Source organism: Macaca thibetana, chromosome 10 (assembly GCF_024542745.1).
Source record: "Macaca thibetana thibetana isolate TM-01 chromosome 10, ASM2454274v1, whole genome shotgun sequence".
In the NCBI taxonomy this organism is placed as follows: Eukaryota; Metazoa; Chordata; class Mammalia; order Primates; family Cercopithecidae; genus Macaca; species Macaca thibetana.
The window spans coordinates 14,130,190-14,150,373 of NC_065587.1; the positions used below are offsets into that span (position 1 = coordinate 14,130,190).

The 20,184-nt window shown below is 51.9% G+C and overlaps 4 protein-coding genes across 7 annotated transcripts in view; 2 read left to right on the plus strand and 2 right to left on the minus strand.

Moving 5' to 3' along the window:
* KCTD17 (potassium channel tetramerization domain containing 17) overlaps window positions 1-20,184 on the minus strand; it is a 357,579-nt gene that overhangs the window by 284,640 nt on the left and 52,755 nt on the right. The gene's annotated exons all lie outside the window — the stretch shown is intronic.
* Window positions 1-20,184, minus strand: part of MPST (mercaptopyruvate sulfurtransferase) — a 462,750-nt gene that overhangs the window by 250,868 nt on the left and 191,698 nt on the right. The window lies entirely within an intron of this gene.
* Window positions 1-20,184, plus strand: part of TXN2 (thioredoxin 2) — a 393,736-nt gene that overhangs the window by 79,649 nt on the left and 293,903 nt on the right. Inside the window, exon 1 of one of the 3 annotated variants that reach the window (XM_050806385.1) lies at window positions 6,117-6,120. The exons of 1 other annotated variant lie outside the window; for it this stretch is intronic. The gene's annotated coding sequence lies outside the window, so the exon portion shown is untranslated. Of the gene's footprint in view, window positions 1-6,116; window positions 6,121-11,831; window positions 11,836-20,184 lie in introns of those variants that run through there. One more of the 3 variants, XM_050806393.1, reaches the window with a different exon arrangement.
* Window positions 342-18,709, plus strand: IFT27 (intraflagellar transport 27). 2 transcript variants are annotated; one of them, XM_050806368.1, is made up of 7 exons: window positions 342-1,047; window positions 8,872-8,951; window positions 9,368-9,427; window positions 10,519-10,578; window positions 12,711-12,828; window positions 13,731-13,840; window positions 18,511-18,709. In XM_050806368.1, the coding sequence occupies exons 1-7, from the start codon at window positions 1,014-1,016 to the stop codon at window positions 18,607-18,609; spliced, it is 561 nt and encodes a 186-aa protein (XP_050662325.1). In that variant the 5' UTR covers window positions 342-1,013; the 3' UTR covers window positions 18,610-18,709. The 2 variants fall into 2 exon arrangements, with proteins under 2 accessions (XP_050662325.1, XP_050662324.1); XM_050806367.1 differs by lacking the exon at window positions 342-1,047 and adding an exon at window positions 6,941-8,751.

A 20,184-nucleotide genomic window follows, 5' to 3' on the forward strand; every position in this document is an offset into this window, starting at 1 on the left:
TCATATTTTAGATTTTAAAGCTCATAACATTTTTGGGCTTTAAAAATTACATTTCCCTGCGGGATGCGGGGCAAGGACTGAACTTCTCGATGCACTGTCATAGCCGCGTTGTGCAGAACCCGGGAACCGGGGAAACCGCCAGAACCGCTGCGAAGTCAAACAAAGTCAGAACGGCCTCTACGCCGCGACCTGGCCCACTGCGCAGGCGCCACTCCAGACTGTCTGGCGCCCAACCTGCCCCATTGTAGGCGAACCCACTTCTAGAAGGACAGCGGGAGTGGCGAATCCCCATTCAACCCGAAGACGGGTCAAGCCAGACTCTGACCAATCAGAAAGCTTCTTTTATCACCGCTTCTGGCTGCTTGACGTGGAGGCTTCTTTATCTCGGGACTCTGGGGCGCAGCGGGGGCGGGATATAAAGTTGACTGACGTCAATAGCAACCACTCGTCAAGCAGAATGAACTTGAAGAACAGATAATCCTACGAGTTGCATCTCAAGAAAAGGCTGTTATCCCAACTCCTTACTCCCATTGGGTTTTTGGAGCCCTCGAGGGTGAGAGCTTTTGGCGGCAGCCAATCGAGGGTCAGCGAGGAGGAGGAGGCGGGGCAGGTGGGCTATGGTTACCTAGAGAGTGCATTAGGTGCTGTACTTGTGGCCGGAGGAGAGCCGGGTCGTCTTTCCCTGATCCCGCTGGGTAGGGCTGTGCTGAGGGGCTGGGCGGGAAGCACAGACCGTGTCCGCTCTCTTGCACCTTTTCAGACTGCCGTGTCGGGCCTGGAGCCGGGCCCACCTGGAGCCCTCCCTTGCCCACCCGCCCCCAGCGCCCGATTTTCGCCCTCAGCCCAGAAGGGCCGGGCTCGGTCATCCCCAGTCCCGTCGCGGCCACTGGCCCTTGAGATCAGCCCTCCCCACCTTCCCGTCCCAGGCCAGCCCAGGGCCCGAAGCCCACCCACCCGCGCCTCTAGCAGCCGCTCTTGTGCTCTGGGTACGGCTCGCGGGAGTGTTGGTTACCATGGTGAAGCTGGCAGCCAAATGCATCCTGGCAGGTGAGTCTAAAAATTTGCGCTTGAATACGGTGGTCTCTGGAGTCCAGAGCCTTCATAATTCATCCAAAGCTTTTGTTCACCTAAATTGCCTACCTTCTTTTCCTTTCTCTCTGCCGAAGGCGAGTTACTGCAATTACTGATACAGTAAGTTACATTAGGCGCGGAAGAATGATCTTCCAGGGCACTTCGCAGCTCCGGTGGATTTCCCCCTGCTCCCTGTCACATACTCTGAGACCACCTTTATCAGTTGAGCTGACTCGTTAAAAAATCACTAGTTAAAACTCTAGAGGAGCAGACTTGTTAAAACAAAACAAACAAAAGCAAACCTTGAGTGCTTTAGCTAAACATTTACTGTACCCCAAAGTTAGGCATCAGTGACTTTGGTAGTCTTTACTATGGGATTTTTTTTCCCTGACCTCACCCCCTCTGATAACGGTGACCTGAGTGTAGTGACCAGAGTTTGCAAAAGGCACTTGTGTGTTGCCTTTAAGACCCAAAGTTACTGTGCTGCCCCTTTCCAAGAAGGGCATAAATGTTGAGACTCCCAAAGGCAGGAATCTTTGTTTTGTTGACTGATACATCCCAAGCATCCAGAACAATGCCTGGAACATAGTGGGTACTCAATAAATACTTTCAGAATGGATGAATATATGGCATGCACATTTGTAGTGTGCCCCTTGTATCACTCTGCACATTTAGAAAAACAATAGCTTGGATTATAGACTACGAAACACATATGCATGCTACTGAGTCCTTACTGCATGTGAGGCACACATATTTCGTGTAATCGTCTCACCATAGCACACTGGGCTAGGTACTGGATTGTTCTTTTTTGTTTTTTTTTTTTTTTGGAGACAGAGTCTCACGCTGTCACCCAGGTTGGAGGGCAGTGGCGCGATCTCGGCTCACTGCAACCTCCACCTCCCTGGTTCAAGCAATTCCCCTGCCTCAGCCTCCTGAGTAGCTGGGATTACAGGCACACACCACCATGCCCGGCTAATTTTTTTTTTTTTTTTTTTTTTTTTTTTTTTGTATTTTGAATAGAGACGGGGTTTCACCATGTTGGCCAGACTGGTCTCGAACTCCTGACCTCAGGCGATCCGCCCGCCTCAGCCTGGCAAAGTGTTGGGATTGCAGGCATGCGCCACCGCGCCTGGCCAGGTACTGGATTGTTCTGATCTTACTGAGGCACTGAGAGATGTCAGCCAAGGTCAACCCCTAGTGAAGCTCGTAGGCAGGATTTCAGCCCCTCGATCTGCCCAACTCCAAAACTCTTAACTCGTGTTTCTGTTCAGACCTGTGACCTTTCCAGGCTTCCCTGGCCAGCTCAGGAAAGAAGTGGTGAGAAATTATATAGAGAAAAAGATTTCTTTTTAAAAAAATTCCCCTCTTCCAGACTGAGAATAAATTATGATATTTTTAATAGCTTTTATACTTTGAAAATAAAAGGGTCACACCGAAAGATGACTGACAGTAGTAACTGAATCATACTGGAGCAAAAGAAATTAATGGTTCTCAGGAGAGTCTCCAGTTTCCAGAACACCAGAGGAGGCAGTGTTGTGTAACAAAAGTAATTTTGCCTGTTCCTCTTACTGGCTGTGTCATCTTGGACAAAGCACTTTTTTGAGCTTTAATTTCCTTATGGATAAGGTGGGAACATTATTTTCTGAAGTTACATTTTTTTTTAAATGGGCTTCTCTCTGTGTTCTTTTTACATTCGGTTTTCATCATGGAGCTAACTTAATGAGCACTTTGGGTGCATCAGCTCGGTGCTAGACCCTCGGTACAGGTGGTCTCACTGAATCCTCATGGCAACCCTGGGGGATTGGTCTTATTGCCATCTTCATTTACAGATGAGGCAACTGAGGCCCAGAAAAATGAGAACATTTGCCTTGGGTCACAGAGCTGGAATCGGCACAGCTGTATGATCCAGACCCTGGGTCCTAGTCTGATTTCCAGGGCTTTAGCCGAAGCTACACTGTCCTCAAGCTGTGCTCCTCTGGGCCTTTTTCTTTCTTTTTTTTTTTTTTTTAAGATGGAATTTCACTCTCGTAGCCCAGGCTGGAGTGCAATGGCACAATCTCAGCTCACTGCAACCTCCGCCTCCCGGGTTCAAGCGATTCTCCTGCCTCAGCCTCCCGAGTAGCTGGGATTACAGGTGTCCACCACCATGCCCAGCTAATTTTTTGTATTTTTTAGTGGAGACGGGGTTTCACCATGTTAGCCAGGCTGGTCTTGAACTCCTGACCTCAGGTGAACCGCCCGCCTCAGCCTCCCAAAGTGCTAGGATTACAGGCATGAGCCACTGTGCCCGGCCCTTTTTTTTTTTTTTTTCTTTTGACGTAATTTCACTCTGTCTCCCAGGCTGGAGTGCAGTGGTGCACAATCTTAGCTCACCGCAACTTCCGCCTCCTGACTCAGCCTCCCATGCAGCTGGGGTTACAGGCACATGTCACCATGCCCAGTTAATTTTTGTATTTTTAGTAGAGATGGGGTTTCGCCATGTTGGTCAGGCTGGTCTCGAACTCCAGACCTCAAGTGAACCGCCCGCCTCAGCCTCCCAGAATGCTGGGATTACAGGCATGAGCCACCCACCGTGCCTGGCCTCTTTGTGCCCTTCTTTACCCCAACTCCCTTGGGCAGTTCTTTCACCTGAATGCAGCCACTGCCTAGTTAATGGCTCCTGAACTCCAGCCTGCGCCTCAATCTGCAGCCTCTTCAAGGCTTCCACAGCATTTCCTCTTGAAAGTTCCCAGGGGCCAAAAGACCTCAGCCCAGAAATCAACCCCCTTTGACACCCCCCACCCACCCCTGCCACACACACACCATTGGTTTTATTTTCCCATCCATGACCCACAGCCCTACTGCTGAAACTGTGTTATTCTGTTTTTTCTCTCACGTAACTAGTCATTGAAGGACCTGATGTTCAGTTCAAGTGTTAATGTGTTGAACAGATACTCACTGGGCACCTGCTGTGTCTGAGTCACCGTGCAAGGTGCAGTGGGCATGCAAGCATGAAGCAGTTGCATTCAAGGAAGAATTAAGATGCACGTGATAAGTTGTAACACAGCGAACACAAAGCAAATGCCCTTTGTGTGCCAGATGTGGGGAAATACCTCCAGGCACAGCTGCTGCTTGTTCTGGTTCTGGAGAAGAGAGAAAACAACATTTGACATTGATCTATATTTTATTTACTTTTTTAAAAAACACTTAAATAGCACTTATCTATGCCAGGCACTGTACATACTAACTCATTAAATCCTCATAACAATTCTGCAAGGTAGGTGCTGTGATTATCCTGTGTTATACGTGTTGCAGCTGAGGCACAGAGAGGTTAACTCACTGATTTAAAGTCACACAGCTAGAAAGTGATGGAGCTGGAATCTGGCTTCACAGTCTGTGCCCTTAAGTACCGTGATATTCTGCCTCTTGATATACATGGAGATGGTAATAGAGCCTCCTGGGAGGGTTGCTCTGACATCACATCTTGCACTGCCACCGAGCAATGATCCACATTAGCCACACAGATAAAGACGAAGGAGGGAGAGATGGCCTTCAGAGGCTGTGCAGGAAGGGTATTATTTGAGATTTCCTTGCAGCGAATGGACGGGATTTGAATTTGGTCTAGGGGTACCTGGAAGGAGGTGGCCTTGAGGAATTTTCAGGGACTGGGAGAACAGGAATGCAGAGCCCAGATTTGGGGTAAGGGATTGTTGGGGAGAGAGTGGGAAGGTGGGTTAGGGCTGACCGTGGAGATGGGTAGGCCGTGAAGGAATCCTCAGTGGGGTTTGTGTGAAGGTTTGCCAAGATGGAGGCACTGTGTTATGAGGGTCCATCTGTGGATGCCACGCTCTGGGCGGATTAGAGCCGGGAGAGAGAAAGAAGAGGAGAGAAGTGTTTTCAGTTGAGGCACAGTCAGGAAGACAGAAAGCGCAGTCGCCATTTCAGCGGAGACATTTTATTATATGGAATCGGTTCATCAGGCGGTGGAGAACTGAGGAAGCAAGAAGGCAGCACTGGGATGACGCAGAGTGGCGGGCAGAGGTCGGGGGTGTCAGAAGCTGGAAGAGCCCCAGGGAGCTGGGATCCGGACCCCTGAAGAAGGGGCCCTGCCCGGCTGGTGCCAGCACCTTCAGGAGTTCAGTCACCCGCCGCATGCCACAGAGCACCAGGACCCATTTCCCACTGGGAGGAGCCCAGCCCTGTGTTCAGGGCAAGACATACCAAATCAGTTCCAAACCATCCTGGAGGGTCTGTGTTTTAAGATCACTCCCGGTACCAAGGACTACGTAAGTCGGGGGCCAGGCAAAAACCAGCAACTCTATTCGGCCTTTCAGTGGTGAGGATTTCAGTAGGATGTTAATGACACAGGTGCTGGAGGACTGGAAGAGGAAAAGGGGGAGACTGAGGCAGCACGGGTAGTAACTGCAGGAAGGAGCACCGCCTCTCGGGCTGGGAAAGCAGAGGGAAGCATGTGGGGCTCTCAGCCCAGAAGCAGGGAGGAGGGGCCCTGGGAGCCGAGGTGTGGATCTTTGAGAAGAGGGCACTGCCCACTGGTGCTGGTTCCTCTGGGGGCAACAATAAGGCTGGTCTAGGAGTAGGGAAACACACACACACAAAAAAAAAACCAAGACCGGAAGCAGTTAGTGCTGCTGGGGTGCAGGCCATTGCTAGGGTAGTGCTAAGAAAAAGGAGAAGCAGGCGGGAAGAGCAACGTCCTCTCCCCTCACGCCGGCCTTCCCCTCTTCTTCCAGAACTACCATTGGCAAAGCCTAACAGGAAGCTCCTAGCAAGGGAGAAACGTGTCTGCAGAGGCCCCCTCCCCAGCACACCACGGAAGGACTTGAGGCTGAGACAGAAACCCAGCCGTGAGGTCTGAGCTAACTGGGGCGGCGGGGTCAGCACGGAGGGCCGAGCAGAGATGGGCTGAGACTCAGCCAAGGATGTGAGGAATGCAAGGGAGGCTGCCTGGAGACAGGAGGAAGGAGGAGGAGCAGTCAGAGGTGACCTGTTGAATCTGGGGACGATGAAAATACATGGTGGCATCACGAACAGAAAGCATGGGCGAGGGGGACGACCCACTCAGGACCAGGGCATGACAGAGCTTGGCCGTAGACAGACTGAGGTTGGAGGCAGATCCTTCATTCTAATGGCAACTGGCAACGCACACGGGTTTTTGGATATATAGACAAAGCTTGGGAGGGAGAGCCTGCCCTCTGTCAAGGTGACAAGAGTCAGTGGGATGGAGTGGACTGGGAGCAGAGAGCCACCGAGAACAGGCCTATGGGAATGCCTACACTCGGGGAGCATAGGGGCAGGCAGATGGCAGGAGAACTAGGCCAGGGCAGGGTCACTGAGGCCATGGGGACCGGACTCGGGAAGGAAGGGGTCGCTTCAGGCTGACTCACATCCTTCAGAGACGTCAAGGAGGATGAGAACCAAGAAAAGGCCATCGGCCTTGGCAACTGTGAGGTCACAGGTGACCTCACATCGTGCCCTTGCAGACGTCATCCTCTCGGTCTTGCAGAGCCCTGCGTGCTGTCACCCCTAGGCCCAGCCCTTGCCCCTAGGAAAGCCTCCTTCCCCAGTGAACCCTTCTCATTCATTTCTTTCCTCGATGCTCCCCAGACGCCTTGCTTCTCAGTTTGTGCTATTTGAATTTGCACTTGTCATCCTGTTGCTCTGCAAATGTGTTTATCAGTTATTTCACCTCCCTGTGCTTCTGAGCCCTCATAGCCAACACAGGCGGTTTCCTGTAAGTGTTGGTGACTGTGACTGACAGTCAGAGGAAAGATTTATGAAATTAACCAGAACAAATCTGTGAGGAATCTCATAAGCAGGAGGAGCCGATTTCCAGCTGGATTCAGGAGCAGAACTGGAGTCGGCAGGGCAGGCGCAGTCAGGGCCCAAGGAAGGAAAGCGACGCGCTCTGTTTGCTCCGAGATGGACGGGTACCCCGTGACGGTCTAGGCTGTGGTTGCCCCAGATGTCATGGAAGGCTGCGGTGAGGAGGGCCTGGAGGGGCAGCATTAAAAATGGGTCAGAACTCATGCCTGTAATCCCAGCACTTTGGGAGGCAGAGGCAGGCAGATCACCCAAGGTCAAGAATTCACGACCAGGCCGGCCAACGTGGTGAAACCCCGTCTATACTAAAAATACAAAAATTAGCTGGGCGTGGTGGTGCGCACCTGTAGTCCCAGCTACTCAGGAGGCTAAGACAGGACAGTCACTTGAACCCGGGAGGTGGAGGTTGCAGCGAGCCGAGATCACGCCACTGCACTCCAGCCTGCGTGACAGAGACTCCGTCTCAAAACAAGAAAAGGATCAGAAGTGGTCCCTGAGCTCTAGGAGAGGAGCAAGGCCTGGGAAGAGCATGAGGTTGGAATCCCGGGCAAGTTACCCAGCCTCTCTGAGCCTCAGTCTCTTCATCTGTCAGGTGAGGTTAATGATACCTTGGCGGAGAAGGAATGAATGGGATTGTGTGAACAGGTCCATGAGGGGGGCTCAGCACTTGTTGGTTCCCTTCTAGGGAGTGATGACAAATAGAAAAGCAGGACCTGAATAGCTCACTCAAACCTGGAGGAGTTCACATAAAATGAAATGACACAAGCATTGAAATAATTGTCTTACAAGAGAAAATTATAGGTGGGAAAAGTCAAAACTGAAAAGTGAACAGTGGCAGACTGTCGAGAAGTTGAGGAAAGAAGTGTTGAAGCCGACTGTAAAGTAGGAAGCAAAGGTGAAGAGACGGTACCAAGTGATGCGAGTTGGAAGCCACGGAGTGCGGTGCTGATTTTGCTAAGCATCCAGAGGATGAGAAGAGCAAAGCACGTGTTCTGCCAGGGCCTGGACAGTGGAGTGCAAGTCCATGTAAGACTCAGGAGGAAAAGAGGTAGAACATGGAAAGAATCGGCATCAAAGGAGGCTCAGCAGAGTCATGAGACGGAAAATGGGGAGGGCAAAGGGAAATTAAAGACGGGCAGGGAGAGCTTCCAGCACCTGTGACGGGCACAGGAGGAGCGCTCGATTAAATGGCGCCCAACCATCTTGTGAAAGTCTCAGGTCTGAGACCGAAAACTGCGACATAAACCTTTAGTTCTGAGGGACCAGTTTCTGGGGCTGTTGAGCAGCAGAGGAGAGGGAGATAAAGCCAGTAGGTGAGAGACGAGCTTGGAGGAGGTGACTGCTATTGCAGATAGAATTGGTGGAGAGGCCCCTGGGAAGATGAATCCTCAGGTCACAGACGGGCACTCTGCGATGGAGACGGAGCATAGCATTTGGAAAGAGATTTCAGGATGATGAACATAGTCTCATACTTCTTGCTTCCCACAAATGCAGAGACCCTTCCATCCCTGACCCTCCACCCAAAATAGCATTCAGGTGGAAGCTGTCAACCCAGATTGGGTCAGTTAACAGGTGAGTCTGCCTGTCAGTGCCAGTCACACTTCTTTACCTTCAAGACTTCAAGGTAAATTCCAGTTTGGAAGTGACAGCTTTTCCCCCATAGGGCGTGTTTCAGTGGAAGAGCGTCAGTTCCGTTTCCAGGGCCCCAGAGCCCTCCGTAAGCTCTGTTGCCTTCTGGGTCAGTTCCCGTGGATAAAAGGCTTAGCCATGCAGGAATGTGCTCTGGCTGCTGTGAGGTTTGCAGATCAGTCTCACGGACCTGTGCCCTGCCCACGGCCTCAGAACAAGTTCCTGTGAGAGGCAAGTACATCTCTCAAAACTCACTGAAGTTTTTGGTTTCTAGACTACTGTTCTGCAGCGAGAGAGTCTCAAGTCGGATGAGAACGGAGGCGTTCTTTTTCTTCTTTTCTGACCTCACAGGAGACCCAGCAGTGGGCAAGACCGCCCTGGCACAGATCTTCCGCAGTGACGGAGCCCATTTCCAGAAGAGCTACACCTTGGTGAGCTGGGGAGTCGAGACCTGGCCACGGCTTAAAGGGAAGTGCTCAGTCACCGTGAGTGAGTGACTGCGAAGTTCCCTGAAGAAGCCTTAAGACAGCTGATGAGAGGCTGCTCGGAGGGCCATGTAGAGATCGATTTTTCCACTAGCCCAGGGTGAGAGGTCAGCTACAGAGCAGACTGGCCACAAGCAACTTGGCCACCATGTGTAGCAGCTCATGTCGGGGCAGGGAGGTGGAGAGGACTAGTGGGTCCTCTCTGAATTCTGCACACTGAGCTGCTTCTCACCAGAATGAGTCCAGAACAAACCCTTCCACTGGAGGTAGCCCCCCTGGGATCGGGGTGCTTGTGTGTCCTCCTGTAACAGGCTCCCGCTTTGGGGGCCCTCAATGCTAACATTCTTGGTGTTCCTCGGCAGACAACAGGAATGGATTTGGTGGTGAAGACAGTGCCAGTTCCTGACACGGGAGACAGTGTGGTGAGTGATGCCTTTACCCAAGGGAACTCAGGGCTCCCCCAGCTGGGCCCAGGGTCTCTGTGGTCACACCACCCTCCCTAGGAGAGATGTAGTGCAAGGCTGTGGCTTGTCTGAGCATTTCGGAATAGAATCGGGAAGCATTCAGGGGAGGGACTGAGGAGGTGGAGGAGGAAGGAAGGAGGACTAGGATATGGGCCTGGCCCTCAAAGAACGTGTTCTCTACTATCAAGGTTCCTGAGTCTCTGTATGGGAACCTGGGACTCTTGAAAGTGGATTGCAAGGTGTTATGTATGTGTGTACTTTTCCAGAGAGAGGGTTTGTAGCTTTCACCAGATTCCTAAAGAGGTCTGAGAAAAAAAAAGTATAAGTACTTCTGACGAAGAGAAAGGTGAGTGCCCAGGTAACCAATATGCAAAAGAGACCGTGGCACTGATGTTCAGACGGCGTATGCTGGGGATCAGAGGCCAGCCAGGAAATACCCAGTGCCAGGCGGGAGCTTGGCGGGGAGCCGAGGGGTGATTTCCTAGGGGAGCAGCCCTGGGGGCTCTCACGTGAGCTGGCGAAGGTTTGGACGGGGCAGGAAGGGTCATCCCGCACCCTCTGTCTACATCACTCCTTAGCCATCCCAGAAGGGTGACAGAATGTCCTACTTTAAACACCTTCCCCAGGCCTACTCAGTGACCTCCTTTAGAAAGAATTGTTCTAAGATTTGAAAATCAATTTGGTTAACAAAGTGCAGAATGACCTTTTGGAAACCAGAGCGCTCGCCGGCCTGTTTAACATTCTGTTCTGCCAGGTGGGAAGTCAGCTTGTTCCTGGTATTTTTGCACTCAGGGTTACAAGAGGTGAGACGCCACACAGAAAGTGCTGGTCGGTGCGAGAACCCATCGTACCGCCTCTCTAAGACTCTGGAGTTCGCTCCTTTCCCCGTCATCTTCTCTCGTGCCTGGGAGAAAGGACAGAGCATGTGTGAAGATTTGGGTGCCTGTATTTCACCCCTAAGACAAGTCTAGTGTGAGCTGAGAGTGATACCACTGACTCGTAGCTTGCGGTTTTTCCACGTGGAGACTTTCTTGCTTTTCTGATTGTAGGAACTCTTCATTTTCGACTCTGCTGGCAAGGAGCTGTTTTCGGAAATGCTGGATAAATTGGCAAGTAGCACGTGGTCTTTTTCCTGACCATCACCACCTCCTGCCAAAACGCTGGTCCCTGACAGTGCTCACACAGCAGTTTCCCTGCACTGTGCTGTTGGGAAGCTCCCATGGCATTCCTCTTTAAGGGGCGTTCCTCCCAGCCCAGACTCGTGGCTACTTGGCAAGAAGGAGCGGCTGATGCGCGTGACTGCCCGGGCCCCAGCTCCGGGGTGCCCAGGATCCAATGGGCCAAGAGCCTTGTGGCTCAGTCCTTGCAGCCCTCCCCCTGTGAGGCCTCCCTCCTTTAGAGCAACACCCTCCTGATGGTGTCCTTTCAGATGGTGTCCCCTACCTCCCAGGACAGTACAGACTGCCTCCTTCCTCTCTGGGAAGTGCTGTAGAGGCCTCAGCCTATAATGAGGCTCACTTTCTGCTGTTCCACTGGGGTTTACTCCGGGAAATGCCCCTACTGCTGCCCAGGGCTCACCATGCCCCATCCACCCCCGTCCCACCAGCCTCGCAGGATCCGCTTGCTGTACCTTCCATGGTAACAGTCTCACTAATCTGGGCCAGTGAGCTAATTAGAAGGTTTGAGTTCTCCAGAGCCCTCCCCTGCCTTTCCAAGAACAGCCACATTTTAATGGAAACTGTTTTCTGCCCCCTTTTTTTTTTTGTCGCCTAAGAGAAGTAGATCTAATGATAGTGATTTCATACAGGGTTGGCTTCATGCATCGGTTCACGATGTTCACCCCAATTGCCTACTGTGTGCATGGCCTGGCACTGGGGCTGCCATGCCCGGCAGAAGGGAAGATGTATTTGGGCAAATCCAGGCCATGTGCCACCCGTCAGCTCATACCCTTCCCTCCAGCCGGCCCTGACTCCCGGTTCACCCGCTCTGGCTTTAACTTGATGCCAGGCCTCTTCAGGATCCCCTCACTGAAGCCTGGAAGAAGGAGGGTTTCTTGAGTTAAAACCATGCTGAGGTGTCTCCTGCATGCATGTAACAGAGTTCAGTGTGTTCTAGCAGGAGTTCAAGAGTTAATCTGTGGAGTGAAGGGTTCATCAGTTTAGTTCACGGTCCTCCCATCCTGGACATTGCCAGGAGCCAGCACAGCCTTATAGGGTGAGGAGGAGCCCTCTAGAATGGACTCTGGGCTGGCCTTCCAAGGATCCAAAAAGGAATCCAATCTGGAGGGAAAAGGATTCTCTTCTGTATCCTGGAAGGTTACTGACACCCCAGAAATAAACCAGGTCCTAATTGTGCAAGGTTGGGGGATCCAGAAACCAGGGCATGACCAAGAGTCACAAGCACCAGGGTGCGCACCCACAGCCTGTACAGGGCCATCCGACATCGGGGTAGGCAGCAGGACACCCCAGGACTCTGAGCAGCCCCTGAAGGCGACAGCCCCCGAGAGTGTAGCCTCGGCTCTTAATTGGGTCATGGAGCCCTGTCCAGTTGTCGGTGTGGTTTGGATTAGGCTGATGCAGGGATGGCAAGAGAAGCAGAAAGTGTCCTCTGCATTTTAAAAAGCCAGCCCTTATTAAGAAGATACAAGCAAACAAGCTCCCAGGGCTGGCTAATGAAGAAAGAATCTTCTTTCAGGGCTGGAAAGCACAGAAACATAACTTGCATGGTGCTAGGCTCTCAATGAGAATGAGTGGAGAATGACTGAACGAGGCCAGCCACAGGTGAAAGCAGATTTCTGGGTAGAGAAGACCTCAGTCGTCCCCCATCTCTGTCATCGTTGTCATTGTTTTTAAAGCCTGTCAGGCCTGGACAAGTCACTTAGCCTCCCTGAATTCGGTTTCTTCAGCTACAAAGTGGAAATATTCAGACACTCCACCGCGTTGGGAGGCTTCACAGTGAGGCGCAGAAGTGCCCAGCAGAGCCTGGCCCAGACAGGAGCTCTCGTCCTTGGCGGCACCGCCCCAGCCCTGCCTCCTGCCACTGAACGGGGCCCTCCGTTCATTCCTTTGGGGAAATTGTTTGACTTCTGTGGGTGTGGCTATTTTCTGACTCCCGTCCCCTTTATAGTTTTCTGTTTCCCTCTGCTCCCCATAGCTTTTCCCTTGAAAGGCCAAATTGTCTCCCAGCCTTGAAGTCACTTTTCCTGTTACTGACCCATGCTCATCCTGTCCCTCTTGCACAGTGGGAGAGTCCCAATGTCTTATGTCTCGTCTATGATGTGACCAGTGAACAGTCCTTCAACAACTGCAGCAAGTGGCTGGAGAAGGCTCGGGCCCAGGCTCCGGGCACCTCTCTCCCAGGTACGAGCTGCAGACACCCATGTTTCCCAGAGGCATCTGTCCTTCGGTTCAAGAGCACAAGGGCATTGCAGAGGCAGCTGTGGGTGGAGAAGGGGCCCTGGGCTTTGACTTTGATGGCCTGAGGCATACACTGGCCCTGCCGCTTAGCAGCCATGCCAACCTCGGTGAGTCACCACACACACCTCTCCCAGTCTAGGAAATGGGAATGAGGACACGCACCTGGCAGGGCTGTGGGGCAACTCAATACGGGGAGGGTGCTGTAATATCAGTTGTTAATTCCAGAAAGCTAACCCCAGGGAAGAGTTCCTAATTTTCTCTTGTATATGGGGTACAAGTAAACATTCAAGTCCTGTTGTCACTTCTGAATGCTTTAAATCAGTTTATTTTTCGTCCCTATGTGAGATCAACAAATTCTCCTCATTATAGACCGGGGAAAGTGATCTCCAGAGACAGGCTCAAAAATTAGCTGCAGCTGATGCAGCTGGGAGCTGAACTAAATTACCTCTGAATCCCTGACTCCGAGCCGAGTCCTTAGATTAGTATTAATGACCAGTTTACAGTTTGCTCCATGTGCTAGGAATTATTAAAAGGCTCACATAAATTTGGCCCTCGCCTTCACGCGTTTGCAGCCCTTTAAGGAGGCAAGGGAAACAGATATACATGAGGTCTAGAAAAAAGATCTAGCAGAAGCTGTGCATGAAAAGCAAAGCCCACCTGTCTCTTTGTGGCCGTCGGGGCCAGCACGAGAGACCCCCGGCTTTCCCTGTGGGGTCTCACCACCTTGAGTCGGGCAGCTCTTAGAGGATGCTTTACACCCCTCAAAAATAGTGCTCTCATCTCGCCCGCTGTCCTTCCAGACTGTGACAGTGAAGTGTCATATTTTGGTTGTTTCTTCTGAGTAGGTGTTTTAGTTGGGAACAAGACAGACCTGGTCGGCAGGCGAGCAGTGGACTCAGCTGAGGCCCGGGCATGGGCGCTGGGCCAAGGCCTGGAATGTTTTGAAACATCCGTGGTGAGTATCTCCGCTTGCCTCGTCGCCAAGTCTGGAGTGGGCCTCTGCTGGCAGCGGTCTTGCACATGACCTCACGTGCAGGGAGCTGTTATTCCACCATATGCAGAGTCTCATTTGGAACTGATGTTTACATTCTTAGCCCAAGATCTCTTCTCAATACAGCAGTAGCCGCTTAGACATAACAGGAAGGCAGATTAGCCAGCCAACCCTGGGAAAAGGTGTATGTCAACTAGTAAGAAACAGAAGTGCATGGTGTGCGGTGATCATGACCCTTGACGTTTGCATGCAGTATTCTGGGTTCAGATGTTGCTGGAACATTGTTTCCTGTGGCTCTCACAATCAGGCCTGTGAACCAGAAGTTGGCTTCACAGTTCCCATTCCAGTGTTGAGCTGCTGAAGTGACTTGTCCAAAGTCCCATGATTAGTGAAGGGTGGAGCCAGGACTAGGACTTGTGGCCTCTAATTCCCATCAGTGCCGCCCATCCTCACCTTGCTGCAGCCCCAGGGTGACTCCAGGCCACAAAGTTCCTGCCAGTTAAAAGATCAAAAGACCTCATTAAGTAGAAAAAGCAAGTGATTTGTTATCAGCATCTTCAGTACACTTTTCATGGCAAAAGCTGCAATTACTTTTGCACCAACCTCATGTATCATGATTTTAGCTGTCCAGCACTGAGGAACCCGCTTCCTGTGTTTGGGAGTTTTAAAGCCCCTTCCTCCCTGAGGCCAAGATGCAGGCATGTGACCCAAGCTGCATCAATCAGATCCCACACGTGAGACTCCACTAGGAAGGGCATGAAGTGATGACCTACCCTCTAGGAGCAGGAGTGGCCCCAGACATCCATCTCAGAACCAGCAGGGGTCGGGGTGTTGGTTGCCCTGCCCCTTGCCAGGGTTGCTAGCTGGGGAGACCACCAGGCCTGGCACAGTCATGGTCATAACTTGGACCTCATCTTGTGGCCTTTAGACCTGATTCTGTGGCCCTCAAAAGAGTCATGGGCTGGTTAATGTTCTGGAGATCGTCTTCACATGGGCTGGTTAATATTCTGGAGATCATCTTCGCATGGGCTGGTTAATGTTCTGGAGATCATCTTCGCATGGGCTGGTTAATGTTCTGGAGATCGTCTTCGCATGGGCTGGTTAATGTTCTGGAGATCGTCTTCGCATGGGCTGGTTAACGTTCTAGAGGTCATCTGCTACCCAGCTTGACTTTGGCTCTAGGCACTTCCGCTGTTGCATCTAGGAACCTTGACCAGTGCTGCTGTCCAAGCTTATAAAATCCCCTCAAAGCAGCATGCTTCCTTTACAGTGGTAAAGGCAGCCACTCTGACCTCCCATGGAGAGCAGGAGAACTCGCCATGGGAACCTGGACATGTTATTTCAACTGTTGGTGCCTCAGGCCTGTAAAATGAGGATAATAAAATACATCCCCATTGAGTAATAAATATGAGAATCAAGTAATATGGTGCATATAAAACACGGATCACAAAGTCTGGCGCCTGGTAAACACTCAGTAGATGTTAGCTTTCTTAAAGTATAAATGTTGCCCCTGGAATCTTGTTTATACTGTTATTACTTACTAAATCCTTGTATTCATGGCTTGTGCAGAGGTAAATATCACCCTTGCCCCTGGTCCAATTATCACAAATGCTAAATTAATGAAGTCCAAATCAGCTTTTCCTGTACAGTAGGTTCCTCATCTTTTCTGCAGCACACCTTTGTGCAAAGCAGTAGGCAGTAGTGCCCTAGCAAACAGGATTTCAGTATTCCCCCTTCCTCCATTCATTTGTGAAATTGTCCCCGCACCCCAATATTCCATATTCCCTGGAACACTTGATAGAACTCAGAAATTAAAACCCACCCCAACCTCCAAAACATGAGTCACCAAAGGCCAGTGGGCTACCGGTTAAACTCTATTCAGGTGTTGAAGTGGGTGGGTATAAACTATGCTTGAAGAGGCTGCAGTAAGCACTTGCCATTATCTGTGCAAGTTAACTAGTCCCCCCTGAGTTGAGGCTCACAGAAGCACCACTGGCAGCTCAGTTAAGAAAGCTGTAATTAAAAAGGAAATATAACCAAACGCAGCTTGAGACGCAGCCAAGGCCTGATGCCAAGCCCATCTCCTTCTCTCCTCTGCCTAAATGCCGCAGTGACCATCCTGCCGACCCAAAGAAGGTCCCCACAGACAAGTGCAAGAACAGTCCACAGTGATCACTGCCCTCCCAGGCAAGCGAGGAGTGGGAAAGTAATGTTCATTGAGGGCCTACTGTGTGCTAGGTGTTTTGCACACATTGTTTAGGCTTCATAACAGCCCTACAACGTAACACTCCTGTGTTGTACAGATGACAGACTCAGAAAAGTTGTGTAGCTTGCCCTGGTCGCACAGTTAAACAAGGGCTAGAAACAGGACTAGCGGTCAGGACTGTCCAGCTGGAAAACTTGGGTTTTCTAGAAGGGGTACCCTGGCCTCCCGCAGAGCCTGCTTTGGGACACTGCAGAACACAATTCTAGGCCAGACTGAACACTAGCCTGAACCTGCCCTGAGAATCCCTCACTCTAAACAGACCTACCCCACAGCTGTCCTGACTGTGTAAGCGAGATGATGATTAGTGATCAGACAAAAGGATTCCTGTCATTGGCAACCCTTCTCACGTATTTAGAAAATAGTTCAATTTCCATCTATTTCAGAAGCACGCCGTGGTGTCTATTGAGGCTCACCTGCATTGAATTCCTTCCTTTTTATGTTGAGATCTCCCAAGATTGCGTTTTTGAGTGTTTTCTAATCCATTTAGAAATCCCCGTGCGTGTGCTATGCAGGCCTCAGTCTTTTTCCATTCCACTCTTAACTCTGCTTTTGACGGAAGCAGTGTTTTACCCCGACACTGGCATTGCCTGGGACCTTGTGCTCTGCACAAACAGCAGCGCCCGGCAGGATGTACTGAATTCTTGCTCTCATGTCCAGCTGGAGGTTGATGGCCTTCAAGTCCTTGGCTGTTGGGCGCTTACTGTAAATGTTCGTCTGGGCTACAAACGCTCCACTCTTTCCTCCACACTCTCTCAGCATTGCCACCGCTGTCTTTCCTCTTGGCCAACTGTTTTATTTGCTTAGGCTTTCCCTGGCTAGAAAGTCCAGGTAACTTTCTCCAAGGGACCTGGTTTCCTTCACACATTTCTCTCATCCCAGCTGGCCTCGAGGAAAGGCAGCTCTTCCCAAATCAGAGAATCTGGATGCTGGGCTGGGCTCCGCACCAGCCAGCTGGGCCACTTCACCTGCTGGGCCCCAGCCGACTCACCTGTGCAGCGAAAGCACCGCGCTTGATGCCTTCTGTGCGGCGTTCTTCAGTTTGGAAATCCTTCTGTTTCGCTGGGGATATTTCACGGCCTCTTCTCAAGGTTGCACTTTTGCCAGCTGCCAGGGATCGTCTCAAAACAGGTCCTTAGTGCATTCATAGCTTGAGCTACTGTCTTGAAAGTAGTACATTCCTTTTTCTGCCAGCTTGTTTCTGAAAAAGTTTTTGAATGCACACGTGTCCCCACAGAGCGAGAGTGGCTGTGAAGTGAGAAGTTGCCGTTTCCGCTCGCCTCCAGCGTGTCCCTGCGCACCTGGAGGGGCCCATTTTTTCCACCCCTTAGATAAAATCTAGGGCAAGTTCCTTAACTTCTCTTTTCTCTCTCAGGTAACAAAAATTCTTTTCGGCCCCTTTAGTCACAAAAATAGTCATGATTTCAGGTATAAAGTGCCCAGCCCTGGGTGATTGTCAAAATTCTGAACTTCATTTAAAGTCGCACCTCCTCTCACAGTCTTCGGGAGGGAGAGACTGGAGCCAGTAGTGCAGCGTGTTTGTTGGGGTCTGTCGTGGCCCACTCCATACCTGCTGGGTGGATCCGGCTGGTGCCCCGTGGGCACCTCTGAGATGCCCCTCCCCACCCCATCAGTGGCGCTGTCTCACCTGCAGGCTGCTTCTCACAGGTGGTGCCCCCTCACCCGTCCTGCAGCCCCAGTTCCTGGCTGTTCATTCTTATTGGGATCCATCACCCTCCCTGAGGCGGTTCCAGCCGAGGCCCCTTAAGACAGCACCAGGCCGGCGCCACTTGGCCCCCGCTGGTCCAGGAAGTGCCACTGCAGCTGTTTAGTTTGACAAAGGAGGCAGCGAGGCCGTCTCGTTGGCAGCCCTCTCCTGGCTTGCCCAGCTGCCACCTCACCTCGATTCCTCTCATGCCTGGGTCCAGCACCAGCCTAGGAAGAGGGTGCCCCGTGCTGTCTAGCTCTTCTTCGGGATGGGGGGCTCCTGGTTGCCTGGTATTTTGCTTTGGCGTTTTGAGCCTCAGTCAAAACTAAGACAGGAAGGGTCTCATTTTCACATCTCATCACACATACAGTGACTACAACTAAAAGCACAGGCTTTGTAGAAACAGACGTGGGTTCAGGCCCCAGCTCCACCATTCACAAGGTGTGTGGCTTCCTGCAAGGTACCTTCATCTCTGAGTTTCCTGAATCCATCTGAGCTTCCTTCTTGTAAAATTGGCATCCATCAAAGTGGCCACCCCAAAGGGTGTGAGGATGAAATGAGGTGGAAAGTAGGTAGCCCCTGAATGAGGGAAGCATGGAGTGAGTGCTGGCCCTCTGACCCTTCTAAAAGTAACACAGCCAACTCTTTAAACTGTCTTTCCAGAAGGAGATGGAAAACTTCGAAGCCCCTTTCCACTGCCTGGCCAAGCAGTTCCACCAGCTCTACCGGGAGAAGGTGGAGGTTTTCCGGGCGCTGGCGTGAACAGCTGGAGCAGATCGTGCTACACAACCGGAGAAGACAGAATTACCTCTGCACTTTTAATGTATAATGACGGCTTTAAATAAAATGAGGAGAAAATGTCGAAGCAGCAGCTCCTTTCACTCTTGGCCTGGGTGGCCCTAGTTCCACTGTACACTTTGGCCACTGCGTCACTGCCAGTTCCAGGGCAGCCGGGAGCCCCACTCGGAACCCTGGCCCTCCCTTCTGTGAGGCTGGTGCTTCGGGACGTCGCCTTGCTCGAGGGGGTGGTCCTGCCCACTCTGCGCGGCAGGGCGCACCGGCTCCCTAAAAGGCCTCCCACGGCAAAAGCGAAGCCCACGGTGGGCTTTGAAAGGGCCTGGCCCAGCATTTGCTTACAGTTTCCCACAGCTGAAATGCCCAGCTCAGAACCTGTCCCAAGGCTGAGACGGAGCTGATGGCCCCCTCCTTATGCTGACAGAGTCCATTCTGCTGCCTGCTCCTGGCTATCCAGATGCCAGACCTCCCTGGAGGTGGCTCCGTCACCGGCAGAACAGTGCCCTCTGCCGGCCTCCCTTGGTGCCTGTCTCTTGATGGAGGGCCCAGCCTCTACGGCTGTAGGGAAGGCTGAGTGCAGGAAGGCCAGGGCTCCCGCCTTCCTCGGGGAGCTGGGCAACTGGCATCATCGTTTGCACTGAGCTTGACTGTTCTCCATCCTGTCTCTGCTGCCAGATTAATCTTCTAAAACACCACTTTCATCATCTCACTGCCCTGATTAAAAGACCCACAGAGGTGCCTCATCGCCTTTTACATCAGGCTGCCAGCCAAGGTCTGGCATCCAAGGCCTTCCCTGACTGTCACCTTCCCCCAGGGGTCTCGGCTTCTTTCAGCCCCCATGCCCCAGAGGACTTCATCACTCTCCCTCCAGAGGAGCGAGGGGCGTCGTGCAGAGAGTGCCGGCAGTGGGGTGGACCGACCTGAGCCTGTCCCAATGATAATGATGGAAATTGCCCTGGTTCCTGTTTACGACCTGCCATGTCTCTACACGAGCTAAGCACATGTCATATATTCACTAATTTAGTCCTTACAGGGCAGAGTCTCACCATCCCCCTTTTACAAATGAGGAGCTGGAGTCAGAGAACTAAGACACTTAGCCAAGGGGTGGCCAAGCCAGGATCATGGACGCCAGAGCCCGGCTCCCAGCCGCCATCCTCTTCTGCCTCCTTCCGAGCTTGGCTGGGAGCAGGTGGGGGTTAGGCTGCCTCTCAAGGTCACTGTGAGAAGTGAAGTAACGGGTGTGCAGGGCATCTGGGCACACGGTGTCAGCCAAGGTCAGGCTCTCGCATCCCCCTTCTCTTCCTGTTACTCAACATGAAGCCACTGTAGCGGCTGTGTCACGCCTTCAGCAAGTCGTTAGCAAGGGCCTACCATTTGCTGGGTATTTTCCTAGGCACTAGCAGCCAGGCTGCTCGTTTTGTGCTACATGTTCTGAAAGGGAAGGCTCATCATAACTAAAGGGATGCAGCGGGCACATTTTCAGTTGCTCCAGAATTGGTTACCAGGGCCACAGCTGTGGACAAAGATGCTAAGTAAACCACC

Coding starts and splice junctions, on each gene's coding strand:
- IFT27 (XM_050806367.1), top strand. CDS start 8,667: ATGTGCTCTGGCTGCTGTGAGGTTTGCAGATCAGTCTCACGGACCTGT. Junction 8,752..8,871: donor AGAACAAGTTCCTGTGAGAG/GCAAGTACATCT, acceptor CTGACCTCACAG/GAGACCCAGCAGTGGGCAAG. Junction 13,841..18,510: donor AATGTTTTGAAACATCCGTG/GTGAGTATCTCC, acceptor CTGTCTTTCCAG/AAGGAGATGGAAAACTTCGA.